The sequence below is a fragment of the Carassius gibelio genome, chromosome B20, assembly GCF_023724105.1.
Source record: "Carassius gibelio isolate Cgi1373 ecotype wild population from Czech Republic chromosome B20, carGib1.2-hapl.c, whole genome shotgun sequence".
NCBI lineage: Eukaryota > Metazoa > Chordata > Actinopteri > Cypriniformes > Cyprinidae > Carassius > Carassius gibelio.
Window position 1 is genome coordinate 10,616,619 of NC_068415.1, and position 21,430 is coordinate 10,638,048.

Here is a 21,430-nt window from a genome sequence, read left to right on the forward strand (position 1 = left end):
TTCGGTGTGTTGGGTTATAGTAGGTCTCTTTTACCCACTGTCGTTTTGTTTTGAGAACATGATAATGATTAATTATCATCTGATAATGAACCTAATGGATGATTGTAGTATGTGGCTTCCTTCTCTCCACAAGGCTGATATTGATTCCTTTAACCAACTGGGTTTTCTACATTCTTTAAAGTCCTTTTCTGATTTAGTTTTCCTCCTTTGGCCTTTATGTATTTAGTGGTCTTGATTGACTGGATCTAAAGTTTGAATCAATGCTAAGCCTTTGTGGATAGCTGCCGTCATCATACATGCTGTTAGCATGCATGAACGTGTCTGTCCTCTTGTGTTTGTTTAAATGCAAATGAATGCAAATGTTGTTGTTTTGTTCCAAATTAATGTTGCTTTTCTTGTTCTGTGTTCTTTGTGTTTTTGTGGTATGTTTCTTTGTGTGTCCAAGGACGTCATGCATCCTTTTCAGTTTTTATCTAATTTTTAAAAATGTTTTAGTGGACAAGTCCAGTGAAGCATGAAAATGGACCCAGGATCAGCCAATGATCATTATAAATTTTTAAACAAAAAATAAATAAGTTGGAAAATCTTTAACCTAAAACCCTAATTTTAATAAAACACATTTAATAAATTGTTATTCATATATACATAGCATAATTTAAATAAATATAAAAGTAACTAATTCATTTTTAATATGTACAAAAGCCTATAAATACACAACCATTAATGAGTTTGGGGCTGTTTTTTTTTCCTCATTATAATAGTTATCATTTTTTTTTAAGTCTCTTATGGTCACGGAGCATTTTATAAAAAATAAAGCAATAACAATAATATTGTGGTATATCTGTTTAAATATATTTTAAAATATCATTTATTCCTGTGATGGTAAAGCTGAATTTTCAGCGGCCATTACTCCAGATTTCAGGGTCATGTGATCCTTCAGAAATCATTCCAATGATTTCTGACACCCAGAAACCCAAACTTTTGAAGCGTATTTTATTTAAACACAAAAAACCTCAAGCTGAATGGACATGACATTTCTGTTTGTTCCTGTCTGTCTTTTTTTATGTATTTTGCTGGTGACCGGTAAAAGCTTTGTGTGTTTGTGTGCATGCCTTTACGTGGTTATATGGGGTGTTCTCTGACTCTATTTCTGTAACAGATAGGGTGTGTGAGTGAAAGGGCGAGGGGGGGCGGCTCTCTTTGACCTTCTGTTCTCCATAGTTAAAGGAATATGAGAGGAACAGACAGTTGAGCAGCAGTACAGACACAGCAGATTGGACTGATGGATCCAGTCCCGCTGTTAACCTCTCCTCCGTCTGCAATGTAAGTACTTTACTAAAACAACCCAGACTGTAGACCTGAGTGTATATAGGGCGTTTACAACATAACCTCATTCAGTCACATCAAAGTTTATTTTCCCCCAGCAGTAAGTGTTAGTAATGTCTCTCACTGTACTGACTGATGTCTTGTGTGTGTGTCTATAGAGGTAAATCTCTGCAGGCCACACTAGTGACATTGTGGTTTATAAACTCAGGCAGTGGCAGTCCTTACATCAACCCAGTCCATCCCCCTGCTATAACCACACTGAACACACTTTTATTTGTTAGAAACTGTGGGACTCTTAAAGCTTTGTATGGACCGTACATTAAATGTGCACTCAGTATTTTATTTATGCTGATAGTCTATGATACATAGTGGCATGAATAGTGTCATGCTTCAGTTTCTGATTTCACTGTGAAAATGTACAAATCATAGTCGATAACGAGTATTATTATGCTTTTATTAGGTAACTGATTTGACTGGAGACGTCATATCATCTCATGTACATCATTTTTACAGTACAATTAATTTCTGCTGAGGTGAAACTCTTTAAATGAGTAATTTACTGAGTGCACCATACATTCTAAATGAATAAAAGCAGTGATCTGAAAGCTGAGGTGTCATACGTGTTTGAATGGAGACAATGATGTTGTTATGCCTCAGCTGTAATGAGCATCTGGCACTGTAAAACCTCTAGTGTTGATGTCATTTCACCTTGGCATGAGGAGCTGGCACACTAAACATCCCTAGTGATGAGGTCATAATGTGCATCTTAACTGAAGAGTGATATGTGGCCATTTCTGCCTCCTGGCCTTTTCTTCTGCTTTTAGAACAACTGTTGGATATGTCACACTACTTTGGCTCTAGTTACTATTACAAAAGCATGCTTTTTGTAGACTGTATATATGTGCCTGTGCACAGGGCAGTCCCAAGCATAGCACGAAGGAGTTCTCGGTTAATGCCTTGAAAGGTTTGGTAACAGTGGATTTAGTTTGCCCTCTTGGAGAAATAAGCTGCCAGTACACAAATATACACATAGTTATCATGGAAACTCTGAGCAGCTTTCAGTCCCTGGAAGTAAACATACACCTCCTTTTCTAATGGTCAACAGCTAAACTGTTTTTGCAATGCTTTTTGATGTTAACAAACCACAGCACTGTTTCGCTTAGCGCTTCAAGCTACAGAATGACTCACTTTGCCCAGCAAAGCCTTGTGTCGGCTGAGAGGAGTCACTGCCCGTCCTATGCTTTCTGTGCATCTTTGTGTGTGTGTGTGGTCATTGTCATTTCATGTCTAAAATAATTAAAATGGAGGAAACAGAAAACCTGTTTTTAACTGACTTCTGATAATGGATTTGAAGAGAATGTGAAAAATGCTGTTGTGGGTGAAGCTCTGGTTAAGAAAGAAAAATATATATATATTTATGATAATGCATCTATATTAATAAATATGTATAAATTCTTCACAATATTAGTCATATTAGTCATTTTAACTGAACTTCGGAGTGGTGGCTTTTCAGTGTTTCTGTAAAAAAAAAAAAAAAAAATGGAAGAAAAAGAAACAAAAATACTTACGATGCAAATTTTACTGACAAGAACAATATAAAACTCAGTAAAGATTAATGAGCTGCTGGATTCATGATTATTAATCAGGTTGTGTGCATTCACTCGAACTGATTTACTAATAATCAGATGAGTGCCAGCCAATGAGATTGCTGTTTGCAGATGAGTTCTGCCCACTACCAGAGAAAGTGCCATTTCTTAAAAGCTGAAGAATTCAAAAGGATTGCTGTTATTTTGACAGGAAAATACAACAAAAATATTGTTTACATGTAGTGCGCCAAGTCTCTCTCTCTCTCTCAGCATGTGTGTGAAACAAAGCGATGGTGAGCCGTGAGCCTTCAGAGTGCCTTAGAGTTTATTGTACATTAAATATAGGTGTGTTGCACCTCCATTGAGATGAACTGAAAAACAACACAGATCGCTTGATGTTCGGCCATTCAGTCATTTTGAAATTGAATTACATTTGTTTTTTTTAGAATTATTTATTTATTTTTAATAAAAATAAGCATTTTCCTCTAAGTCTATTATTTCTTAACATATATGTATAATACAAGTTTGTACAAGATGTCATTGTAGTTCATGCATTTTTTCTGGAATGATATTTAACTAATGATTTATTTAACATTTACATCGTGTCGACAACACGTGTGGTGCACTTGAATCATGAAATCTTGATTTAATGATTTGTTAAACTAGTTGACTAGTTAAAAATCGTAAAAAACCCAGAATCGGTCAAATGTTCTGATTTTTTTTTTTCATATTGCCCAGAACTTATATATAATTGTGTTTTTTATTTATTTTTTAAATTGTAGATTTTTCACACACAAAAAAAAATTGAATTCAATAATCCACATTAAAAATATTTTTCTTTTTTAGGAAAATTTATTAAAAAGCGTGTAATTATTTGTGATGGAAGATGATCTTGCAAAAACAATAAATAAAATCTGAACAGTGCTTAAAAAGGTTTTATTTTCATAAATGTAAATTGTAATTCTTTTATTGGGGTGAAATATGATCCAGACATTTGTTCGTGAGTTTCTCCCTTTGTACTGTTTTACCTGTTATAGCATAAGGAGTGGAAATGAGGTGAGCAAATCTTATTCATATAAAGACCCTGTATCTATGAACCCCTCGGGGTGTTTCTGAAACACACACATTTCTTCCTGCCTGTCTCTACCACATATCAGTATGTGCAAATTGAATCTCAGCGTCTGAATGAGAAAATGGATTTCTGGAGGAATCTTGGCCCCTGGGTTGATGATCTCCTATTTATAAATGGAAATGGGTCAGCCCTCGTCTACGAACGGTTAAACCAACGGGCACAACTCTCTCTGGGGATCCCACCGATCTGAGCTCAGTTTAACATTAATAAGAACACTGAGAGGTTGCTGTGTGTCCACAGGGTTCCCCTGTCATGAGATCAGTATCAGCTCCATTCAGTATAGTGACCCTTCACCACTCCACCAGATTGAGTTGGTCTGGAGTCAGTGTTAGTAGCCTTTGTCACAGAGGATGTACTGTATCTGTAAATGAATGGACTGCAACCAAACCAGCCTTTCTTCTCTCTGGCCCACATTCCTTTTTTCTTCTGAAGACCATTGAGGATATTCAGGGGTCATATGGCAGATTTCGCAATATTTCCGGACACACAACTCACGCCTTTTGCCACAACCACTCCCCTGAATCCAGATATATCAGTTTCCTTCAAAAAACTTTTACAGTTTGTATTCGTCTCGGCGAGAGATGGTGTTGCATTGGGATTTTTGCATGGGCCGCTAACATCTAACCTAGAGGAAACCACTCCTGGTAGGAGCACAGCTGGACACATTTTTGCACACATTCTCGTTTTTTTTCTCTCTCTCTTTTTTTCTCCTTCCATCCTTGTTCTTGTTTGAAATGTGATTTTGTTAACTTGTTGGTGTTGGGATTTGAGCAGCCCCTAAGTCCTTAATGAGATTGTCCAGACGTTATTTTCTTTAAATGGGTGCTTTTGATTATTATGTAAATGAGTTTTTCGGCTGTTTCTCAAAATACACTTTGAGCTGTTTAGCAGTATTTCAATGACTCTTCTTCTTTTTGAATGATGGTCATTGTGGCCTTGAATGATTAGGAAAGATTACTCAATGCCTTTGGTGAACCATTGAGATTTTGTAGAACTTTAGATTTCCAGTAACAGATCACATTCAACCTCAGTGATTTAGTGGAACACTTAAGTGTGTAGTGTGTTGGGGTACAAATTGCCTATCACTGCTATTGGTCAAAACGGCTCAGTCTGTGGTTAGAGCAGATTATATCCTGTTAGTAATGTGGTGTACTTTTCCAGCAAACACTTTGGTGTGCAATGATTTATTTTTCAGAATTGCAATTTGCAGTTTAAAGTTTGTGATTTGGGTGGAAGGGATTAAAGAGGATTTGTCTTTTGTGTATCAGAGGTTTCAGTATCATAAATTATGTTAACTGTGAGGTCAGGTTATGTTAGATGTTTGTTTGGGGGAGTGATCCGTCATAAATTTATCTCTGCAGTATAGTCCCTATCTGAATAATTCATTTGGACTAAGAAAAGGATTTGTTCCACCACAAATGCTCACTCATACCCATCTGTTATTTTCAAAAACAAGACTTAAGTGGTTTTCCTGAACAACAAATCTCATAACACACGTAACTCCATATTCCATTAAGTCATGTCCTTAATATCAAATACCATGTCATAATCTGTGCATACCAGTTGAAGCCATCATTTTCTGTTTTTGTAAATGTCTGTGTGATAGATGTTACGTATGTCATGTTTATAGGAGGTGGTGTAATACTGAAGTTGAGTTTTCTCTCTGTAGCCCGTGGAGCAGTCAGATGATGAGCAGGAGGACTCTGTGAAATTCAAGAGGCTTCACAAACTGGTCAACTCGACTCGACGTGTTCGCAAGAAGCTCATCAAAGTAGATGACAGCAAAAGACATGGCTCACAAGGTAGCTGGAAAAGACTGTATTTGATTTTTTTAGCAAAAATCTATTTTCCATGCTGCACATATGTAGCATTTAAATCAATTAATATTAGTTTTTGGTATTTTATATTTTATTAACATTACAAAAGTTCAAAAAGTTTGGGGGTCAGCAGAATTTTAAGAACATTTATTTTTGAAGCATGCAATAAATGGATCAAAAGTGGCTGATAATGTTACATGAGATTAACATTTTCAAATGAATGTTGTTCTTATTAACTTTAGCAAAAACTTGCTGTTTCCACAAAAACTGAAAATGATAATAAACCTTATTAGTTAGAATAATAGTAAGAAATGTTTCTTGAGTGCCAAATCAGCATATTAGTTTTTAGCATATTTTTATTTCTGAAGGATCAATATGACATGGACTGGCATAATGGCTGCTAAAAAAAATTAATAGTTTTTTTGCTATTAATGCTTTTATTGTATTTTTGATCAAATAAATGCACCCTGAGTGTGCATTGACTTCAACAAAACAATCTTACTGACATGAAATCTTTTCTGCATATATAAATATCTGCAATTTATCAGTTGTTAGCCAGAACATGAAAATAGTTATCATCTTAATACTATTGGCCAGAATTGTGCATCTATAATTTGATCTTTATTTGGTATTCATTTTTATCCATAGTTTATTCCACTGCTGTTAAATATACAGTAGATATTTCAGTTTATTGAAGTTTTTGTTTGATCTTTCTTTTTCTGCAGATTCGCTCAGTCTGGATGCAGCTCCCATATGTGATGACATAAACGCTTTGTATGCAGAAATCCACAAGAAGCCAGCCCAGTGCACAGACTCTTCTTTGTCCTCTCTTGCCCAAGAGCAGCTCTCTCTGGATGGGGACACGGACAGCCTGACCACCTCACCCTCCACCAGTAGCCTTGACGCCTGGAATCCTGCTCACAAGTTAGTGAAGACCCCCGGCACACATCCCCACGGCCTGATCCGCCCTCCCCGGAAGAGTAGTGCTGGATCCGGACTGGGTGAAGTAGGTGGTAGTGGCTCCTCTTTCTCCGAGTTGGAGGGTCTGGGAGACGTCAATGCTAAAGTCTCCTGCTCCGCTACAGACGGAGAGATGCGGAAGGCCTTGTCATCTCTATCACACGGGGTAAGTACTGACAGCGTCTACGCTTTTTACGGCCTGACTAGGCCCCGCCCAAAGCCGCACCCTCTCCTGGTGTCTTTAGAAGACATTAACAACACCAAACGGCCACCGGTTTCCATGTGGCAGCGCAATAAGCCTGATCCAAACTACTCTTACTCCACCAAACACCTGCTCTACCAACGTTCCTGCAATGCTCAGAAAACCATCACTCCCTCCTGCACCTTGCCCGCTTCCCCTCCCACTCGTGAGCTGCCATTGGCTAGGGAGAAGGGGAAGAGCTGTGGGGGCGGAGTAGTGGGCAGCTGGCTGTTTCCACCGAGGCGTCTGAAGGGAAGGACGGCAGTTAGTGAGCTCAACATCACATATGTGGTGGAACGCAGCCTGTATGGCCACTTGAACTGGACCGGACTGGTTAGGCCAGTCACACTGAGCAAAGCAGACAGACGTTGGCTCCTGGAAGACGAAAGAGATGCGAACAGGAAGTGGGCATCCAGCATGGATCGATGCACCAAGCGCGTGCTCTTACGCATCCAGCAGAAGTCTGTGAGTTTGCCCGAAGAGCAGATCTACAGTGCCCCCTGCTGCACTGGAGGAACAGGCTGCTGCAAAGCTGCAGAAGAGAATTACAGTAGAGTACAATATGGAGACAAACTGCTCGAGTTATATTTCAAGACCAAGTCTGATAATGAAATATTAACTGTGCTGTCGTAAAATTACATTTATTTCTAAAAATCTTTACCCGTATCTGGGGTAATTATTAAAGCTAGAATTCCCTTAGACTTGTCAGTTAGCCGATAGTTTTTCTTATTACTGTAGACTCATGTTACTGCAGTATGGAGTCAGAATTGTATAATCTAAGAAAGGTGTAGAAGAGAAATAAGAGTGTGACAGTACCTCAAGTCTTATCTTTCCCATCATGCTGAGCCTCTCTCCTTTCATTTCTTGACTTATTCTCTTGTAGTCAGTCATGTGTGTCGGAGCATATCTGAAACTCTCAGTCCTTGAGAGACAATGGAGAGTGCTAGAAGAAGAAAATAAATAACATAGAGTTCCTTCTGCAGCTTTGTAGAGTCTGTCGTCTGCGGATCCCCGTCGTCATTCATAGTGAATGTGAACATGACTGTGATCTTCATCAGTGAACTATTTCATCCATTTTGGGTTGGAAATGCCTCTTTCAGCCCAGACATGAATGCTATTTATTTTTTTGTATGTGCTACTGTTTTTATTGAGATTTTTTTTTCTTTTAAAGTGCATGATGTTATTTCATGCAATATGCAACAGCGTCTCGTACTACAACATTTGATCTGTATTCTGTTTATTTTGAACCGGATATCTCTTCTTCTGCTGCTTTTGTAGAAGTTTTCAACAAAATGTCATAAAATGAAAAGCCAGTTTATTTAAATGTAATGTATTGCTTGAATTTGAGTGATGCAAGATGTTGCCTTAAGTTAGTTCACACTTTTTTTTTCATTTATTTCTCATTATATTTTCAGTTCCAATTTTCAGTTCCTTCATCAAAAGCATTTGTTTATTTACATAATGCTAAACAACTGCTGAAAGATTTTATTTTGAGTTAAAAGGGAAATCAGGTCACACCATGCACTATTTCTTTTGGCAGCCAATCATTTTAATATGTGTGGTTTCCGTTATAAAGATCAGCATGAATCATTGAGACCCTTTGAATCGTTTTAAATGACTCTCTCTAAATTCATTTGCTTGTGAATTGACAGTAATTATGTCTATTTTCTACAGAGAACGTGTAGCTTCGGAGGGTTTGACCTGTCTAATCGTTCCCTCCATGTGGTCAACACGACCGAGCCTAGTGTGAGTACACGTGTGCTCTTTCTCTGGCTTCCTCTTGATTCCAGCTCTCATATGCAGCTGCAGTGTTTGTGATCCAATTGTGTTGATCAGCTGGCTTTCAGTGTGCTTAATCGCTCTCTTTCTCTCTCTCTCTCTGGCATAAGGAGCAGGAGGCTCTGTACAGGGAAGCTGTGAAATCTCCCGCCACGTCCCGTATCTCTCTAGGAAAGAAGGTCAAGTCTGTGAAAGAGACTATGAGGAAACGCATGTCCAAAAAATATGCCGGGTCTCTCTCTGAACAGGTACACACACAGATGCCAATGTGCTTGCTTTGACCGTGCTAAGTTATGTGCTATATAGCAAGCTTGTTCAGAGGTGAGACCCTGCCTTTACTCTAGAGGGAAGTGGCACATGTGTGCCCCACTTTCTGTGTTTCAAACTAGGGTCAAACATCTCTAAATGTAGCCTAGAGCTTGGATACAAGCTCAGTCCAAATATACACACCCATAGTCCTTGGCAGTAGAATACACACTCACTGCCTGTATTCACATGCTGTTGAAAATGTGTTTGTCTTAAAATGCTGCCCTTTGTAGGCAGCTCACTAGGTTTTAGTTACAACTGAGGCAAGAGTTTACATCTATATGACGTCATCTCTTTTAGTATGTTTAATGTAGATCTCTGGATATGTATGTGTGTTAGTCAGTGTTGCGCTCATCTGTGCAAAGAGAACTTTGTTCCAACTCCATGTCTCGCTCCCTGTAATCATATTATGTTGGTGTGCCACCTAGTGGCTGCTTAGTGTAATTACTTTACTAAACTAGAGGATTAATCTCACAGCAGTGCTGCAATCAGCTGTCCTTCTTGTGGGCTTTATATCATATGCATCACCTGTTGTCCATATTATTACTCTTTTTCATTTATAAACAATAATATACTTTCAATTCTCTCATTTTCTTCTTCTTTTTTTGGTATAGTCCAGTCCAGATGGAATGCCCAGTTGTCCTCAGTCTCCTCAGCCAGACACAGACTCTTTAGAGAAGCCCAAACTCAAGGCAGGAGGGTCTGTAGAGAGTCTGCGCAGCTCCCTCAGCGGGCAGAGCTCTATGAGTAAGTGTTTGTGGTTGGTGCGTGTGTTTGTTTGTGTGCATGCAGCGCTATTGCTCATATTAGCAAGTCGTCCATTGGAATCTATATACTACTGTCTTGTGACTTCTCCAGTCATGTAGTGCATAAAACCCTCTTTCTTTCAATCGACTGCAAGTTTGCATTCAGATCTGCCTCCATCCATCCAATAAGTAGGTGATGAACTGATGAATCCCTGTCTATTTCACTGGGATATATATCTCACAATATGTATGAAAATATCTGTAACTACTTTAGTTTCATTGAAACATTGAATGTTTGTGCTTTGGAAATTAATGGTGCCTTAAATTCTGTAGATGTTTAGTTTTTAGTTTTTGTTTTCTGGCAGTCTGCTGAATGATTTTCGTAATGATTGTGTTGGTCCTCTCACAGGTGGACAGACAGTGAGCACCACAGACTCATCTGCCAGCAACCGAGAGAGTGTGAGGAGTGAGGATGGTGATGATGAAGAGCCTCCGTACAGAGGCCCTTTCTGCGGAAGAGCTAGAGTTCACACTGATTTCACACCCAGTCCATATGATACAGACTCACTCAAACTTAAGGTACTGAACACATACAGGAAATTAACATTTTAGACCTTTTCGACATGGTTACTTAGCAAATAAATAAATATGAGCTATTAAAACTAGTATGGCAATTTATAACTCAGTTTGCAGATTTAAAAATATATTTTAGATTAGTTTCAACTTCGAATCTCACTAAATTTCTCTTTCTAATTCAAGAGAGGAGATGTGATTGATATCATCAGTAAGCCGCCCATGGGCACATGGATGGGTCTGCTTAATAACAAGGTGGGCACATTTAAGTTCATCTATGTGGAAGTGCTGACTGAAGAAGAGGAGAAGCCTAAACGAGCGGTTCGGAGGAGAAGGAAGGGCAGGCCGCCCAAACCCAGCTCCGTCGAGGAGCTTCTGGAGAGAATCAACCTGAAGGTCAGACAGCAACCACACACAGCCCTTTTTGAGAGATGTAAATGCTTTTTTAAATTTGATTGGTTTATCTCTAATCATCTAGCATAAATCTGAGTGTGTGGCTCGTCTCTCATCTTTACTGACAGAATGTAAGAACAGGGTGGGGAGAGATGAGAAAATGAAAAAGTGGATGCTGGTGTGAAAAGATGGTCAGCTCTTGTTAAAGCAGATTAACTCTGAGAAAGTGGGACAAGGTCATTTCCCCATGCCAATTAAAAATTATATTTAAAGACTGAGACATACACACCCTTCAGACCTCCCACGAGCTCCTGCTTCTCTAAATAACATCACATTACAGACCTTGCACTTCACACAATAGACACCGAGGACGCATTTTAAGCCTCACTGTGTTGTTTTAGTGTGTTAATGGACTATAATGATAGCTCGGCATCACAAAAGAGTTTGAAGTTTTGAAACATTCCCACACATAAATCCCACCATAGATGAAGTTCCAGGGTGGAGTGGGGTATTTTTAGCTGTGAGGGTCCTACATAGTGCTTCTGCTCAACTGGGTGTGTAATCTGTGAATATATGTGCATGTATTTTAGGAGCACATGCCTACATTCCTGTTTAACGGGTATGAGGACCTGGACACATTTAAGCTACTAGAGGAAGAAGATCTGGATGAGCTCAACATCAAAGATCCTCAACACCGTGCCGTACTGATGACCGCTGTAGAACTACTGCAGGATTACGACAGTAAGTACACACATACACTCAATACACTATCTACTAAATGTGTCTTTATACATTTATCATGTTTATAAAAGAATATTTAAGTGGATTCATTTCCTAACTTTGCGTGTGTGTGTGTGTTTTGTAGGTAGCAGTGATCCGGAGCGCAGCGCCCTCTCTGGCTCTCAGGAGAAACTCCTCTGTGAGGGGCGTGGCCTCATGGCCGACTCCCCACGGGACTCTGGTTGCTACGAAAGCAATGAAAACCTGGAGAATGGTAACCAGGCGCTTGTCTAGCATCTCCATTCCAACCGCATCACCATGTCCAGCCTAGTGTAGCAACGCCATGACACCATCCTCTCACCTCTGGGCCACGTCTCTCTCTCTGCCATGACTCAGTGTCCTAACAGCCAATGAGAACCTGTCATCACACCTGGATTTAACCCAAGCCTCTTTTGTCTGTCACATCTGCTGTGCTCTGTTCTCTATCTGCTTCTCTGCTTCTAGAGGCGCTCTGTCATCCTTTAACTCTCTTATCCAGCCTCCCCAGACTCCTGCTCATGCTTTCTTCCATTCTGTTAGAAATCCAAAATCCAAAAACCGCAGCAAGTCTTGGTATTGCTAACTGATCAGAATCCATTTGCTGCCTCAGAAAAATCTAAAGAAAGACAGACAGAATCTGATAAACAAATACAAGGCTTGCGCTTACAGCACGACTTAAACAGGATGGTTTTGAGAATGTTCTCCATGGCAAAACCAATGCAGATTCATTTCAGCCTCAGTTTAAAGTTTTTTCCTCCACTATCCCTTTGCCATTTCAAGAAATATCACTCCATATTTGTGTGGTGTTTGTTGTGGTCATATTGCACAAGTTCTTATGTGCCTAACAAAGAAAAGACTTTAGAAATACAAAATGTAGCAGATGAATCCTATTCATTTGGAAGGTGATATTTTACCTAGATTGTGTAAAAGTAGGAGCTAATCTACTGTTTTTAAAGGATTTTATTCAAGAGAAAGAATCAGATCTCATTCTCTATTTCCAAAGAAATTGAGTGTTTAAGGTTTTCATTATTCTGTTGTCTTCTTAACCTCCTACTGGCATTTTATAACACTGACTGATCCCTCCTCCTGTTGTGTATGTCACTGTATGAGCCTCTGTGTGTGTGTGTGTGGGGGGGGGGGGGTATTGTTTAGGATGGATCAGAAATATGTGCAGTTTGCCAAAGTGGAAAATAAATCCATTCTGTGATCTCTAGCATTCTGATCTGCTTGCTTTTTTCATCTGTTTTCATCTCTTGATATTATTTTATCTGTGCCAGTTACATTTCCACTCATTTTTTGTAAGAGCAGCGGTACAGAGCTTATTATATTCACTGTTAAAGCATGCACTGCTTTGTTACCATTAGAGTTTGAGTCATTGATTCTGTTAAAGTATATCTCATGACCCAGGAAAAATACTTGAAATGCATCCTTGAATGCTTCTTTCTTTCAATTCCAGATGCTTGCATAATTTCTCAAACATGTCATTGTCATTTATGGACTTTATTTATCTTAAAGGTCACCTATTATGCCCCTTTTTACAAGATGTAATATTGGTGTCCCCAGAAAGTGCCTGTGACCTTTCAGCCCAAAAATCCCAACAGATCATTCTATATAACAGCTGGAAAATAACATTTTTGGGGTGTGTATAAAGAAAGAGCTGTTTTGGAGTGTTTTGCTTTAAATGCAAATGAGCTGCATATTCCCACCCTGTCTCCAGAAGAGAGTGTTGTGTATACATCTCTCTGCATTGCATATCTACTGCAATAAACAGCTGGTAGAGGCAGCACAACTGAGAGCAAGAGAACCAATGTTTAGCCGTACATTGGGAAGCCAAATGCACTGAAAGTGGAAGGAAACGGGGTGATGCTACAGAGCTTGTGCTGCGCAGATCAATTGACTGAGCCGTGCGATTGTGCTACCTGAACAAATCTCACACTACGAATGGGCTAGGACCTCTTGAACTAATCTCCCAAGCGTGGTGCCGATCAGTTACGGTTAAAACTAAGCACTATAATGACATGACATACACAAAAGAGTTTGGAGTAATACACATATTTAGGTACATTTTGAGGGGCATTACCTTATAAAATGAAAGTAATCCACAGTGTCCTTATCAGGTCAGATGTTGGGAGTAAAATGAAGACTCTTATGTTCAGTCTTGCATCCAAACAGAGCACTGCTCGAGAGCGGAGAAAATGAACACACTGAGGGCGGAAAATATAAAAAAATATATAAATATAATATGTCGTCACAGTGCACGAGAATCAAAATGGCAAGCCTAGTGGGACCGAATTGGATTAAAGGGATTATAAATGAGGAGTGGGTGGTGTTTTATCATTGTAGGATGGTTGTGTTCACACACTGCCAACACACATTTATGTCCAAACACCATGTAAAAATGGATTTTGCATAATAGGTGCCCTTTAAAGTTTCTGCATATAAATACTCATTTATCATTTTATTTATTAACTGTTTTTATACAATTAAAAGCATTGTGCCTCTGTTAATCTTAAATGGTTTGACTGTTACTAACTCTGTGCTCAGCATATTAAGTATAATTGATGTGGAAAAATTCAGAAAATTATGCTTTCTAAATAAATATAATCTGGACTTGTGGTTTCCTTCACTTAATGTCTTAACACTCGCACCTAACACTCACCCAACGCACTAAACTCTTAAGTAAACCCTAAAAAAATCATTACAACTAACGAACCATTAACAATGTAACCATTACTCTGTAATGTAACCCTTAACCCGTTCAGTAACATATTTTTTCATACCTTTAGTTGTTACAGCTACTCATTCTGTTTTGCATGGTAAAAAGATAATGAAAATGGCATCTTTTACTCACTTTTATGTTGTTCCAGATCTGTGTGACTAACTAACTGCAGACTGAGACTTTGAGACATTACACAGTTTTGGGACAACATGTCAAGTCATTTTATCCAACTTTAACTCAGGCTGATAATACTTGCCTAAAACAATATGCTAAATTATCTGGTGGGAAAACTGCACAACACCTGTTCCTTTTGTAACCCTGAAGGGTGTATTTTAGTACATAAAGTTTCTGATCCTCTATATACCCTTAAGGTAGGTATATCCACCCTTTAAGGGCAGATAAAATACCTTTGAGGATACTGCCTTGGTGAAAAGCTGTTGTAAACCTAAAGGTGCAAATGTTTGCAACTTATTTTCTGATCGCCTTCATCACATTTGTTCAGATTGTAGTACATATATCACACTAATCATGGTGCATATCATGCATGCATGCATCAATCATAAAGTAGAAGAGCCTGCATTCTCATGTGTGAAACCAACTGGCTGAAGTACTAGATCTTACTGATCTTACTAGATCTTATTGATTGTCAATTTCACAATATCAGAGTAATTCTTAGGAACCAAAAAAAAAAGTCTGAAGCCTTTGGGGAAGGAATTATACGTGATTAATAAATTTATGTGAAGGCACGGCTCTCTGTTTCAGGTAAGAGCCGCAAGGTGTCGCGCCACAGCCATGGTTCATCTGGATTTGATTGTGGGGGTGTAAGGTCTCCAGACTATCCCACTCTTCCCATGACTCACTCCACTGAAGCGCTTCAGCAGCAGGCCAAGAAGGAACGAAAGTTCCCGAAGACCTTTCTGCCCCGGCCAATAAAGGGCTTCAGCCTGCGAAGCCTCGGCCTCAAGAAGGGCTCCAAAGCAGGACAGACCTCCCGCATGCTGGTCAGCCGAAGCTGTGAGGAGTTGGACGGACCCCAAGAGACCCCTGAGTCTTGGAAGCGCTCGCATTCTCTGGGGGATATACACTGGGAGCAGAGTGGCAGTGGGGATAAAGGCAGGCCAGAGAGTAACAAAAAAGAAGCAAAGGCCGATCCTGTAGAATCAAAAATGGACCAGAGTGGCGATAAGTCTGGAAGAGAGACAGGCTCACTGCAGAGACCTAGGGTTCCCACACAGCTTCCTCTCAGTCCGGACAGTCCATTGCTTGCTGCTCAGACCTCAAACCGCCAACCGGTTTCTGCCCCAACAAGCCCCGCTCCACGGACTTACCCTAAAAAGCCACCTGTCCCACCTCCTGTGCCTGCTAAAAAGTCCAAAGAACGTCTACCGAATGGTCTGCGCCATCCTCAGCTAGTGCTGTTTGGATCAGTGCCAAATACGCCAACCCTACCCCCAAAACCCATTTACACCCCAACCACTCCCTCTGAGAGTTCCCCGTCAACCCCATTATCCCCTGGTGAATCTGCGGCAGCTCTGAGTCCACCCTGGCTGTCTGACCTACCTGAATCAGCATGTCCTCAGATCCACGGAGCTAAAGTTGCCCTCAGCAGGAAGATCTCCCATGCCAAAATGACTGACCTGGAGACTCTGCTGGAGGACAGGATGCACTTGGAAGCCATTGACCTCACCGAAGAGCCGTACTCTGATAAAGTAAGTAATAATTTCACATCACTTCTACTGTTGCCAACCACAATTCTTAGGTAGTAGTAGAGTGCATAGCAAAACTCCTTGGAGATCTTTTTGGAATCATGAAATGCGAATGTTACACCGTATGGCAGAGTTCTTCCAATCTGTCCTTAGAGAGCCACTGCCCTGCAGAGTTCAGCTCCAAGTCTGATCAAGCTAAACTTCCTGTGATTTTCTTGTAACTCTGAAGACCTCGATTAGCTTGCTCAGGTGTTTTTGATTGTGATTGGAGCTCAGCTCCTCGGGGCAGTGAAGAACTTTTTAGGGATTTGAGAAGCCCTTTAGTATAGCCTAATAATGGACTTCATATCCGTGTGACCTCAAGTTTGCATGAATTGCATCATATGGTAATAATGGTCTGGAAAATGGCGGCACTATAGTAGTTATAAAAAGGTTAGCAGACTAAATAAAAGCACAATGATTAGCAATAGTGGGCTTGACTCAACCATGCCACTGTCCCTGGAAAGCCTTGGCTGGGAGTATTTTTCCTTCCATTTACTGTTGGAAGTTCTTTTAAAAGAAAACATACATTTCAATCAGTGCTCATCCAAACACTAATTCCCACTCATCAGTTTCCATATTAGAAGATGTTCCTATAGTACCTATGCTGTTGGAGTCTCTATACAATTAATCAACCTTCTTTTCTTTGGCTATGTTTAAAATAAACAGCTTAGCACAAACATAACTATTGCTGCATATCCTATATCCTTAAAAAGTCGTTTTAGTCATGGAAAAGTGGAAGGACTCGTTTGTTGTGTAATTTATAAGCAGAGCATCTCGAGTCTGATATATTTTCTGGAGTCATCTGTGTGTAATTTTCACTTTCATCAACAAACCAAATCTGATTCCAAGTCACTTCTTTGAGATTATCCAACACAAAAAAGGTGAATATGAGGTGAAAAATGTCCTCTCTTTAATATGTAAACACTGGAACAGTTTGTGGTTTCAGACTGCACAGACTGCCTGGAGTTTTAGTGCTTTTTATTGGCGGCCAATCCTATTATGCCTGGACACATAGTCTATCAGGTATACCCCAAATTGGGCACAAAAATTGTTTGAATCTCTTCGAGTAGATTTTTAACTAATCTCTCAGTTAATAAGATGTTTGCAAGTTAAAGCTAATGTGTGTGTGTGATGTAAATTAAATAGTTTTCCTCTCGCGGCTTGTTTGCTGATTTCCCCGAGGAGTGTAAACACTGTGGCTCTGTGGCGCTATCAAAACATTGCCCTGCTTGTGTGTGCTTTGTACTTGGATTGTTGATTGTTTCACAAAGATGGCCGAGTATTGAGCTAACTACAATAAAAACTGCTTGGTTTGGAATATTATGAAGCCGCATTGTCTGCTTTAAAGAAGATGGCCATTTGGCATGCTAACAAAGACAGACTGAATATGATTAAACTCCATCTTTGTTATGGCACACAGGGTGATGTTCGCATTAAAGCTCTGAATCTCACATTAAACAAACAATTTAGCCTTGCTTGCCTTGTAATGCTATAATTGGCACATAAAGTTTGCTTGTTTGTGAGTTAAACTCCGTTTCCAAGTGTGCTTGGTCTCCACCAACCGTAAAATCAATTAAAAAGCCACATGAAATAAACTTTATGATCTGTTAATTTCTGTTGTTATTCAGAGTCCACAGTCTTAGGCGAATGTTGCGCCGCTCACATTAGCTGGGCGCTAATCACAGCTTAGCTTAAAACAATACAGCATTAGCAAGGAAAATTCTCCTCATATTTTCAATATTTTGATGACTGAATTTGTGTGTTTATTCTTCTCTCCTTGTTGCGTACAGGGCTGTAAGTTTTCCAGTCACTTAAATGAGGTGGTGAACTACACTAGATCTTGTTTTCCTGGCTAATCTTTCCTTTTCTCTGTGTGTTTTCCCAGCACGGCCGCTGTGGTATTCCTCAGCTCTTAGTACAGAGGTACTCTGAGGACTTTCAGCAGCCAGTGAAGGACGTTGCGTCCAGTCTGGATCAGATCAGAGTTAAACAGCTCCGTAAGGAGCACCGCATGGCTGTGAGTTACTTTAGCAGATTCCATGATTTGATTTAGCACATGCATGCGAGTCAAATGAGATCATAATACTTGTTTTTGCTTTCCTGCATTAGCACTGAGATTTAGCCCTTGTGTTTTCCTTTTGTCCACAGATTCCCTCAGGAGGTTTGACTGACATGTGTCGGAAGCCAGTGTCTCCTGTTCACGTGAGCTCTGTGTCTGACTGGCTTGTGTCGATTGGGATGCCCATGTATTCTGCCCCTCTACTGGCTGCAGGCTTTGGCACGCTGGATCATGTGTCGTCCTTAAACGAGGCGAAAGCAAGGGAAGCGGGCTTGAAGGAGGACCATCACATACGTATTCTTCTCAGTGAAGCCCAGCTAGTCACAGCCAGCTACTCAGGACAGTCATAATACTAACATGAGCTGTAAAAAAAGCTCTAAATGGATCACATTTAGCTGGTGAAGACACAGACTTGGAAAACAGCTACCGAATTTTCTCCCACCCTTCAGTCTTATAATCTCACCTTTTTGGCGTTTTCAGAAATGACTGCTCTGGCTTCCAAGGACTGTTATTGTGGGCCTATCAACAGATGTTTCCATAGAAACATCTAGCTTTGGCCTGAAACATCCGCCTGTCGAAAGAAAGCACACTTTTTTGTATGAATTTAAAGACTGTTCTGAAACTCCTTTTCAGGAAGTGTGAGATTTATTTAGAAAAAAATAAAAACTGTAAAGGAAATGTTTTTAGTGCTTATTGAAGCACATTGAGTATCAAAAGTAAGTCACCTGGCCAAAGCAATGTCATTTCATGCAGGTTTGTTAATATAATATTCTTTATCTCTAAAAGCATACAGTATGTATATGAAAAGATGTGTACTCTTGGGTGAATCATTCCCAAAAGCATGATGTTGCCATATGGGGATATTCAGAGCAATGCACATATTGATTTTAGGCCAATAGTTGGTCACGGTTTTAGCAAATATGTACTATGTTTGTACAAAAAAAAAAAAAAAAAACGTTTGTTTCATGTGTTTCTTTCTTCAAGGTTACTTTTAGCATCACTCCTTATAATCTGCTTAATATAATACTGTATATTTGCAACACATTTAATCTTCCCAGTCTTTTAAACACACAATATTCAACACGCATCACTTACTCGGCTGTTGCGGCATATCAAAGTCTATTACTGTATCAGTTGTATCAATTTATGTCGCCTGTCATCTTGAAAATGATACTCCTGCATATTGTGTACCTCTTATCGTACTCCGCTCTGATGCCAGCGATGCATCACACAGCTGTAATATGCCTGCTGGAGTGAAATGTGTACAGGTGTTTATTTGGGTTTTATTTTTATTTTGTTTCAGATTGCCTTGCCCTTAGAGTAGGGTGTTGAAGACATTTTGAATCGTAGAAAAAGCACACGGTCTTAGCCTTAAAACACAAGAAAATCAAAACTGATAGTGACTAACTTAGAGGAGTGTTCTGACACTAGTTACATTTGCAGACTGGTGCTTTACCCAGGAGATAAAAGTGTTCAAAATTGGGAAAATGAAATATCCAGTGAAGCATTATTTATTTTTGGCATTCAGAACACAATGTGTTTCAGGAGGAATGAGGTGTTATGGACTTAAAGTTGCTTACACGCGTCTGGTGATTCTCTCACAGATGCGTGTAAAGGCCGACAGCATCTGGCTCCTAAATGAAAACGGAGCGTGAAATGAAACATTAGCTGACGTCTGTTATGCATGACGTCATCACTGCTCACAGATTTAAACCATTACATCACTCCAAATGAAGCACAATGAAGCAAGTTTCTCCCACAATCACTCTCAGGCTGTTTTTGATTGAGCAGCTGAGGTGAAAACTCAACTCATTTCAGTGCACTGCTTCTGCAAATCCTTTGGTTTTCCATTTACAAAAAGACACCAGCCATGTTTCCCTAAGGCCTTGCGGTTTTAGGAAATGGTGTTTTTGAAAGTTAGCTTTAGAATTGTTTTTGTCCCTCATGCCATTCACTCTTTTGTATCTAACGCAGCACAATTTATAGGCAGTAATGCTCAAGGTTTTAATGAACGTTGTAAGCAGCAGAGAATCGATAAATCCCATTTTTTACTATCAGTTGAGTGCTTTGATAACAATGAGGCTTTTTATGTGATTAAAATCGAAAATATATTTCATGAAATGTTACTGTAAAAATGCACTTTATTAAAGAATGAAAGCTGGTTTTTGAATTCCATTGTGGAGAAAATGAGATTACAAATTGACACATTTACAGTTTTTTAAAGAAGTTTGTTTTCAGGTCAGATGTTAATGGTTGAGGAGAGCTGTTTAAATATCAAATCTCTGTTCAAAAAATAATTTTAATCACTTGTTAATTAATTACAGAACTAACAATGACCAGTTTATAATTTCAACTTAAATGATATAAAACTGGGTCTTAATTACATATATGAAATGATTAACTGAGGTTGCACATTCTGTGTATGTAATCGATATTTAAATAACTTATTTTTGCTTTTACATCAAATGTAATTATTAGCTGTACTATACATCATAGAGCAATACTCTTTCACCTATAGTTAGCATGCTCCAGTGACCATTGTAAAATAAATGTATAAAAATGATTTTATCTGGTTTCAGTTCGCTAATGATTGTCTATAAAGGTTTGCTTGTGTATTTACAAACAAAAATGTCTTAAAATATTTGTCCCTTTGAGGTGTAATAAAAAAAGAATATCATACACTGACTGCTCTCTTGAACTCTGTATTTTCAGCCATTAGTCTCAAGTGCACACGATCCTTCATAAATCATTCTAATATTCCAAACTGGTGCTCAAGAAACATAATTAATGATCAATTTTGAAATCAGTACAGATTTTTATCAAGTTTATATAAAGTTCAAAATATCAGTATTTACTCATTTTATTCAGAGAGAGAGAGAGAGAGAGAGAAAAACATTTAAACTATTATTTTTCAGCCTATTGTAGACCAGTGTCCTTCGGTGGAAACACTAACACTTTGTTTCAATGACACACCCAGAGTGATCTTTTATTTTATTTTTTTTAATTTTTATCTTCATAAAAATAAGAGGGGGGAAAACAAGGACTTCAAAATGATATACAATTAAATGCCTAGTGCATACATTTGATGCCTTATTGCATCTGTAACTGAAGTGACTCGGATCATTTATTGTTAAAGTACAAATTAATTCTCTTGACAATATCAACAGTACTGCATGCAAATAAACATACTTATTTGAGAACAAATTAGAACACAATCTATTCTTTCTTTAAATCTTTGTTTAAACAATAATTTCAAAACCCTTAGGAAACTATATATCCAAAATGG

At 39.0% G+C, this 21,430-nt stretch overlaps 1 protein-coding gene across 10 annotated transcripts in view; it reads left to right on the forward strand.

Annotated features, from left to right (window-relative positions):
• Positions 1 to 20,829, forward strand: part of sash1a (SAM and SH3 domain containing 1a) — a 218,747-nt gene extending 197,918 nt beyond the window's left edge. For 6 of the 10 annotated variants that reach the window (XM_052585624.1, XM_052585626.1, XM_052585633.1 and 3 more), the window contains 13 exons: positions 1,222 to 1,323; positions 5,714 to 5,846; positions 6,587 to 6,987; positions 8,737 to 8,808; positions 8,952 to 9,089; positions 9,762 to 9,894; positions 10,303 to 10,472; positions 10,653 to 10,862; positions 11,450 to 11,600; positions 11,725 to 11,853; positions 15,100 to 16,046; positions 17,971 to 18,102; positions 18,234 to 20,829. In XM_052585624.1, the coding sequence (XP_052441584.1) occupies positions 1,222 to 1,323; positions 5,714 to 5,846; positions 6,587 to 6,987; positions 8,737 to 8,808; positions 8,952 to 9,089; positions 9,762 to 9,894; positions 10,303 to 10,472; positions 10,653 to 10,862; positions 11,450 to 11,600; positions 11,725 to 11,853; positions 15,100 to 16,046; positions 17,971 to 18,102; positions 18,234 to 18,494 (2,979 nt within the window). In that variant the 3' untranslated portion in view covers positions 18,495 to 20,829. The remainder of the gene's footprint in view (positions 1 to 1,221; positions 1,324 to 5,713; positions 5,847 to 6,586; positions 6,988 to 8,736; positions 8,809 to 8,951; positions 9,090 to 9,761; positions 9,895 to 10,302; positions 10,473 to 10,652; positions 10,863 to 11,449; positions 11,601 to 11,724; positions 11,854 to 15,099; positions 16,047 to 17,970; positions 18,103 to 18,233) is intronic. The other 4 variants (XM_052585627.1, XM_052585630.1, XM_052585625.1 and 1 more) reach the window with 3 other exon arrangements.
• Positions 20,830 to 21,430: the final 601 nt, after the last annotated feature.